The sequence below is a fragment of the Condylura cristata genome, unplaced genomic scaffold (genome assembly GCF_000260355.1).
Source record: "Condylura cristata isolate star-nosed mole 26May11 unplaced genomic scaffold, ConCri1.0 scaffold00016, whole genome shotgun sequence".
Classification (NCBI taxonomy): domain Eukaryota; kingdom Metazoa; phylum Chordata; class Mammalia; order Eulipotyphla; family Talpidae; genus Condylura; species Condylura cristata.
The window spans coordinates 21,329,583-21,338,500 of NW_004567117.1; the positions used below are offsets into that span (position 1 = coordinate 21,329,583).

Genomic DNA, 8,918 nt, shown 5'->3' on the forward strand with positions numbered 1-8,918 from the left:
TATTCTACAATTAAAACATTCATTTCTGCTACTAAGCTTATATTCATCAATATATTAACTAAGCAGAGCAGGGTAGCCCCACGTTTGTCCCTGGAATTACTCAAAGCACTAGCTAAAGTTGGATTTTCTGCTAGTGAAATGTTTACAGATCATGAGGAACCCATCAGACGTAGGTTCACCGTGAACCTCCTCTTCCCTTCTTCCAAGGACTTTCACTTCTAAGATTTGTCTCCATCTGTGGCAACCACAGCACCCTGGAAAACACAATACATGCATTCTTCTAATGAAGACAGAGCTGGGTCAAGAATTCCTGGAAAAGGGGACATTATGCTGTATACAAACAGAATAATTTTAAAAACATAGATCAGTCATTTTATATTTTACAGGGAATCTGATTTGTGTAATTCAATATGTATACAACTTTGGGGGCTCCTGCAAATTGAACTTTAGCAATTTCTTCACTGTACATGAGCAATGAAATCCAGGCTCTTACTTTGTGACACTCATCTAGAAACTCATCTTCCTAAGAATGAGTAAGACACTGAAATGCTGTCCTGCGATCCCCGAAACACATACACAGCTGACCATGACAGAAAAGAGACCGCATAAAACAGTAAAGGATAGTGGTCAACTGTTAAGTTTTCTTTTTCCAGGTAACCTGTAAATGTCACAGTTGACAATATTCCTGTTACCTCAGCTTCACCTGAACAGTTTGTCATCTCCCTTTTTTTTTTTAAAATCCAGTTATCACCCACCTTACAGAAACACCCATAGCCAGTCCTATTATTATTAGTACATCCCTTATGTTTAGATCACCCCTCTACTCATGTAGAGTCATCTTAAGATTTTCGGTGAGTTTTTTCCAAATTATATTGTAAAGCTTATGTTTTTCCTACCCAGGAAATTGCTTAGTATCATTAATGATGTATAGACTTTATTGAATTTCCCTAAGGTTGAGTCCCTTTACTCACCTGCTTCCTAACAATGAACTGGACATTTCTGCACAGGTTTAGAGGTACATATTTTGTGAAGCCAATTTCTTATCCCTCTATCTTAAATCTGGTGACAAAAAACTAGAGGGGGAAGCTTTTTAAAAAGTACTAAAATCTCTAGTATAAGAACTCCAAAGCCCAGATTAGGAAATGGAAGGAAATATGCATTCGTATATGGGACTCAAATATGCCGTCTCAACAGGAAAAGTGGTTCTGTCTAAAAAGGAATATTCTAGTTAATTATTTGTGTAGCAGATTATGTCTGAGAATGTCTTTTCAAGGGATGCCCTGAGGATAGAAATCTGAAGTCAGCTTTAGAATCTCAAGTACCCAACAGGACACTGCTGATGAGTACAAGAGCAAGCAACTGGGACATAAGACAATCCACATCATCTCTGTGGCTTGTGTGGCCTTTGAGAGGAAACTGGTTCCTACTAAAGTCACAGTTTTATGCTAAGATTTATACTAAGGGGTGTTTCTATCTTGTGTCTTCTCTCCCATTGAAAAAGCTCTGAGTAAATGCTGGTGGACTTTTTCTCTAGTGTGTCTTTTCCTATGTCTGAAAAGATTTGAGCTCTGACTGAAGGCTTTCCCGCAGTCATGACACTTGTAGGGTTTCTCCCCAGTGTGTATTCGTCGATGCTGAATCAGGCTTGCACTTCGGCTAAAAGCCTTTGCACACTCATCACACGCGTAGGGTTTCTCTCCACTGTGGATTCTCCGATGTAGGATAAGGGCTGAGCTCTGACTAAAGATTTTGCCACATTCATCACACTTGTGTTGTTTTTTTCGAGAAGGGTTATCCTGTTTTCTTTCAAACCTGCCATCTTGTTCATAAGTTCCTCTATAGGTGAAGTTCTGGGAAGCTGTCATAGATAGGGTATTAGAAATATCACAGTGCAATCCTGGGCTGGAAGAAGTCTTTTGCCTTGAAGCATACTTGTCATTTATAGTTCCAGTGTCTTTATCTGAAATAATACACAAAAACAGCAGATGTCACCAGTTATCTGTTCAGAATGAACGAAAGGAAATAGCATGACCCAAATGATTAGCTAGAATATTTGTAATACAGCATCATTATACAGAAGGTAGAGAGAATAGGGCAGAACACTGAAATCACAGAGGTGATTATAATGAGGAAGCAGCTAACTAGAAAGATGAAAAGTTCTATGCAAAATGCATCAGAGAAGGTATGGCAGAAAAGAAAAGGCTTCAAAGATGAGGGATTACTGGAGAAACAGAGGAACAACAGGAAGTAGAGGAATCAAATTTAGTAGTGTGTAATTACAAACAAAACTTAGCATCAGAGTATTGATAAAGAAAAATTTAAGTTTAATAATGATAAATGAGTCAATGATTAATCAAAGAGAGGACACGAAGAAGGCCAAGGGGCCAAATGAAATATGCAAAATAATGTCAGAAAATACAAGTTAGGGGGAAAAGAATAACTTTAGGGTAAGACCTCATAGCACAAACTATCTGTCTACAAAAACTGCTACTCTTATATGTATTTTATAGTTGGTTTTATTACTACACATTATCATGTATAGTTTACTGGAATTATTAGTTTAAAATAGAAATGACTTTATATAGATATTCTATCTCAAATTCATTTTTTATGAGCTCATATTCCAAAGTGACCACAATATCTAATCACAACCATCAAAATTCTGGCAAGAATCAAAACTTGATAGCAAAGAGATCAAGGTCATCTATAGACAGAAGTCCTGTAGTGGCCTTACAATGTGTTTTTTTTAGTATATCAGTAAGATTCTCATTCTCTCTGTCTGCCTTCTATTGCAAGATTCTGGGCCTTCTGTATCAAATTTCTACATAATTTTATTTATTTTTTATATATTCATTATATCATCCTTTATTTTTGTACAATGTATGGTTCCCCATGAAATTCCCACCACCAATTCCCCCTGCACCATCACCATAGTCCCTTGTACACCAACCACCCCTGTCCTGGTCCTTCTTCCTCCTACTCCCTTACTGAATGTCTCTGATATATAGTTGCCTGATGATTTTGATTTTTACTGTGCTATAGTTACTTTTTTCCTGATTCCTTTTTTGTTTTCCCTACATTCTTCTCATAAGTGAGACCATTTGCTAGTTGGTTTTTTTTTTTCTTTTTGGCATATTTTACTGAACATAATCCCTTCCAGCTCCATCCATGTTGCTGCAAAGGGCATGAATTTAGCCTTTTTGATTGTGAGTAATATTACATTGTGTAAATATAACATATCTTCTAGATCCAGTCATATATTCTGGGCATCTGGGTTGCTTCCATAGCTTACCTATTGTAAATTGCAATAAACATAGGGGTGCAGATGTCCTTTTGAATTAATGTTTTTATGTCCTTTAGGTAGATTTCTAGGAGTGGAATTGCAGGATCATATGGAAGTTTCATTTTTAGTATTTGGACCAGTGGTTGGACCAGGTGCATTCCCACCAGCAGTGTAAAAGAGTTCCTTTTTCTCCACATCCTCGCCAACATTTGTTGTTGCCAGTTTTTTTAATCTGTGCTATTCTCACTGCTGTAAGGTGGTTATCTCATTGTGGTTTTTGCTTTTTTAAAGATTTATTTATTTATGCATGTAGAACTGGGGTACAGGCCAGAGGTGTACAGGGGTGGTGGTGAGAAGATTCACCAGAGACAGAATGGGGAGCAGAACAAGCAGATCTACTGAAATATACTGCTGAGGGGAGCAGTGGGTGGGTCAGGAGAGGTCTGCCATGCCATGTGGATTATCTTCCTGGCTGGGGATCAAACTCGTGCTATAATGGCTATGATAGCTTTACAGTGCTGTGCTTTTAACTTGTTGCACCACCAGGGAGGGCCTCATTGTGATTTTTATTTGCACATCCCTGATTACACGTGATGCTGAACATTTTTTCATATGCCTGTTGGCCATTTGCATTTCTGCTTTGGAAAAGTGTCTTTTTAACTCTTCTGCCCATTTTTTGACTGGGTTGTTTACTTTGTTTTTATTGCGCTTCATTATCTCTCTGTAGATCTTTGTGACCAATCCTTTGTCGTTAATACTATGTGCAAGAATTTTCTCCCAATCAGTGGGGTCTTTATTTTGATTGTCTCTTTTGCTGTACAAAAACTCTTTAATTTTATGTAATTTCAGCTGTTTATCTTTCCTTCATCTTGTTTGCTAAATTTCTACATAACTTTAAAAAATATAAAATAGATCTCTGTGAAGCTATTCATAGGCAGAACATGGTTCTTTGGTTCTTGTCAATACTGGGAGCCTAGGCCTTGGTGTTGAGGCTTATCACTTCTGTGATCTGTACAATATGAAGGTGAAGGTAAAAGTTCTGAATTCCTTTCCTCTCTTGATAGAGTACGAAAAGCCTTTAGCTATTCTCCTAGTTGAGTCAAGACAGCTGCTACACTGGAGGCAGTGTCCACTATAAGCCTGTTGGGAACAGGTACTTAGCGAGTAAGTGTGAGATATTTTTTCTTTAGATATTTTTTTTTAATCTAAGAGTTTGTGTTTGTTTTCTTCTTGCACTTCTTATCAAAATTGCCTTGAAAAAAAATCTAATAATCTGATCAGTCAACCCAGGTGTGTAGATAGGAGATCCTCTCAACTAGAGTTTTTCTCCTCATTTCTGGCTATTTTAACAAGATGATCATCTAGAAGATTGGGTCTACTCAAATGTCTACTCTATTTAGAATGTAGTTACTATTTAATAAGACCCTGTCTGCTTCTCATTTCTTCCCTTTATTCTGTTTGCTTTTCCCCCACAGCACTTATTTAATCTGTCTGTTCTGAAGAACAGATTGCTCTTCCACCCATGTGGGAATGCTCCAGTAAAAAGTGCTGCAAAGAGCAACAGAGGGTAATTTAGGGTGAGAAAGAGTAGAAATTTGCAAAGCACTGTGAAAGCAATCATTTCAGCTGCAATAGGGGTGACTTAACAGAAGGTGGACTTTAAATTATGACCTCGTGGAGGGGGGAGAATCCTCTCAGAAGGGCCTCAGGTGCTGTCTGAAGGCAAAAGAGGGGTGGGAAGGACAAGCAGGAGCCCTCATGAGCTTGCTCCTGCCTCAGTCAGTGTGGCTGGGTTTATATGTTACAACTCCAAATAACACTGCATTTGAGAAAGGGGGTCATGCTACAAAAAGGTTTGAAAATCCTGAAGATGATGGTATCAATGATTTAACATCTGAAGACTGTATAAGAATCTGTAAGAAATATAAGAAAGAAACAAGAACAAAAAAATGAGAATGTTCACTGGCACTAGTGGAAGTTCCTGCAGAAAGAGGAAACAGGGAAGAAAATATGAGATCTCTTGAAGAGAGCAGCTGAGATGTGTGTTTAACCCTCACCATTTTGCGTTAAGGAGTGAAGCTCCCACGATGCCCACTGCTGCTGTGGCTTCTCGGGCTTGGGCCGGCTACTTGGTAACTCCTGTCTGATTTTCCAAGGTGCTGGCTTCTCTGCAAGCACGTCCTCATTTTGTCCCAAAAAGACCTGGAAACAGTTAGGTACAATTGAGACCAAAGAAAAGAATCAGGTTGGGACTTGAAGGCAAAATAACAAAAAAAAAAACGAAAAAGGTGGAAAAACAAACAGGAGAAAAAGCAAAGCTACATTCTGGTTTCTGGCAGAGTCCTGAGGACATCCACCATGTCACACACTCTGCTGTGCTGAGGGCACATACAATTTGCAAGCTCTACACAGAGACTCGCCAGTGCTCCTGGCTCAGCCTCGTTGTTCATCCCCATGGACATTTTCTTACCTGCTCAGCTGGCCCGTCAAGCTCTCTCTCCAGGTCCTCCAGCAGAGTCACAGCTTCCTCTCCATTCTCTGGTTGGTGCTCTAGCAGCCAGGCCTGCAGCTCCTCAGGTAGGCTGGCCAGGAACTGCTCCAGGACCAGTAGCTCTAGGATCTGCTCCTTGGTGTGCACCTCTGGCCTCAGCCACCGACAGCAAAGCTCCCTGAGCTGGCCCAGTGCCTCCCGGGGCCCAGGGGAATCCTGGTAGCCAAACTGCCTGAACCTCTGGCGGAAGGTCTCTGTGCTGTAGTGGCTGTTCCCATGGAGACTGGAGTCCAGATCACAGGCCTGTTCTTCCTCCTCCATCTTCACTACCAAAAGGCTACCTGACTCATCTTGTGGATGGACTGTTGGTGACTCTCTCAATTGTGCAGACATTTGGGCTGGAAATAGCTCAGGAAAACTGAGCTTTGATCTTCAAGGTGGTGAAACTCTCTTTAAACCTGAAAGCCAGAAACAAGTGGAATGAAAAGACAAATGCTTCATATGACAATACAAGATTAGAAACATAAAACTATACAGAAAGCACTGCCCTTAATCTTAACATAAACCATGCTTTCAAAGAATATTTCCTTCTTTAAAAGAATCAAAGAACTAAAGAGTCATTAATTCATATGCATGAGTAATTCCCAATTTATCTTAAAAGCCATGCCCACAAGGCAGACTAAATATCATAAGAGATCAGCTGGGATTGCATAGAAGCTCCTGGAGAATAGAAATAAGGGGAGCTTGAGAAAAGCTGTGACTCTGGAGCAGGTTCAACGGGCCAATTAATTTTATCTAGCCCGTTGCAAACAGATCTAACAATAGTCTCACAAGAGTAGTAGCTCCCTGTAGATTTTTTCGACATTTATTAATTGTTAAAACAATTATTATTTTAACATTAAAGGAAGTATTCAAAAGAAAATTTACAGATCCCTGCATCTAAATATACTTCCACTTTTCAAACTTCTGATTTCTGCCTGTAACATCTATATTAATTAACTATATTATTATTGTAGGATATTTAGGTTTCTAATGTTCAGTAATATAAATAATGTTTTGAGGTATATCTATTTTCATGAAGACCCTATTTTTTGCCTTTCAAGCGATTTCCTTCAGACATGCCCCAAGGTCTCTGCTAACTGAGGTTAAAGAGTGACGACTTTTATCTTGCTGTGTTTATCATAAATTCACAATGACACCTGCAATACAATGATGTATGAGGGCAACAATATCTCCAAGCTGCTTAGTAGGAAATGGATGAGTAGATATTTTTTAAGTGGCATTAAATACATGTATCACTGTATCTGATAACTAATATAGAAATCTTATGTGAGGTCTCCTTAAGTAACCCCTCACTCACCAAGCATGGTTCTAGGCTCTGACCTTCAGCAAGATCTAAACAAAGCATGTGGCTTCATAAATAGCTCATGCTCTAGCAGGGGAGAGACAATGTTCTGAAACAAGTGACACAACTTCATCCAGTGATGTGTTACACTGCAAAGGGGAACAGCTGACACAGAGAGAACTGACTACGTGTCAAAACTCCCTTAACAAGTATAAACTCACTTAAATTCTCATAAAAGCTCGGGGTGATTATTTTTACCACCACGGCCCCTCCCACCCCCTTCCCCACCCCGCCACGCCCCAGATGAGGACCCTGCTTGGGCAGAAGTGACCAGAGTGAAGGGCAAGACTGGGAGAGCCCAGGCTTGACTCCTCCACGAAGCTGCCTCGTGGGGAAGCGACTCCCGGGTTGAGACAGGGTGGTAGGAATGTCCAGGCCAAGAGAGTATGGGGGCTTTTCATTGAGGGATCCTATATTAAAGAGGCCTCTGGATGTCACCACCAGATCGCACTTAGGCTCTTCCGCACCAGGAGCCGAGCCTTGAGATCTCACAATTGCTCAGCTCATAGTTGCTCAGCTCTACACAAGACGCTGCAACGAAACCCAGCCAAGGCGCACAACTGCTTGTAGCCGATCCCTGAGGGGGAGGATCGGGGATCTTCCCGTAGAGATCCGCCGCTAACTTCAAAATTAGTGGGGGGCTCGGGGAGGCTGTGAAGCCGATGGCCCCTGGACTTCCCCCACGGCGCCACCACGCTGTGCTCCCTGCCCGGAGGGCCCAAATCCGTGAGAAGGCTTGGGGAGGGGGGTGTGGAGCGCCGACGAGGTGGGGGGTGCGCGCAGAAGGATGGGAGCAGGTTCAGCCGGGATTTGGGGGTGCGCAGACTCATGGTGAGAATCAGGGACGTAAGGAGACGAGGCGAGGTCCGCGCGCAAGCGGAGACGAGCGTGAGGAGGGTAGAAGGAGAGGAAAGGGTGCGCGAACCGCTTCGAGGCTCACGGAGGTCCACGGCCACCCTCCTCCCCACCGCAGCGTGACGGACGCTTGTTCAGCGGCCTAGGGGCACAGCAGAGATCTCGGCGCTCACCTCCGGGCGGGGAAGGACGACCCCAAGTCGTCGGGGAGAAACCCGGGAAGCGCCCCCTGAAGCTGCTTCCGGTTTTCCCGCGGCGGAGGTGGACCCCGATGTGGTGGAGGCGGGGCTGGGGCTGCCCCGCGGTTGCCAAGGAGACGAGCCTTGCCTCCTCAAGCTTAGGGGCAACAGGGGAGCAAAGGCAAAGGGAAGACGCCCCAAGTGGGAAGCCCTCTCTGGCATCACCGTTATTTGACATTTCTTTTACTCACGTTTCTCTTTTATAATCCAGCCAGGTTACTCTCATTTTAGGGAAATAAACCCAAAGGTTCTGTGCCCAAGGTCACAAAAAGGGGAGACTTTACTGCTTTGTAAAAGCTAAGTACAACTTTCCTCTAATACCATCAGGGCTGCCGAGGTTAAGTTCCGGCTGTTGAAGTCTTGTTACATATTCCCTCAAATGTGGAGAAGTTTTGGCTAAATCAGACAAGGATTTATTAAGTAATTGTGCACAAGAGAGCCCACAAAGGAGTGTTCGGCTGGTTTCATGAAAGAAATGAAGAGGAGACTTCTAAGAGTTAGCTCAAGAAGGGAAAAGTTGCCATAGCATGCTTTGTGCTGTGCTACTCAGAGACATTTGCAGATGGATTTCACACATCTTGGGTTTCATCAGCATTTAGCAACTGTGCAACCGCTTTTGGCCTCTCCAGAAAAAACATAAGACAA

General features: G+C 42.2%; 1 protein-coding gene across 1 annotated transcript in view; it reads right to left on the bottom strand.

Moving 5' to 3' along the window:
* The window catches only part of LOC101631665, a 56,909-nt gene extending 50,742 nt beyond the window's left edge, over positions 1–6,167 (bottom strand). Inside the window, exons 1-3 of the mRNA XM_012725787.1 lie at positions 5,754–6,167; positions 5,341–5,485; positions 1,459–1,960 (exon numbers count right to left, since the gene is read on the bottom strand). Of these exons, the coding sequence (XP_012581241.1) occupies positions 1,459–1,960; positions 5,341–5,485; positions 5,754–6,167 (1,061 nt within the window). The remainder of the gene's footprint in view (positions 1–1,458; positions 1,961–5,340; positions 5,486–5,753) is intronic.
* Positions 6,168–8,918: the final 2,751 nt, after the last annotated feature.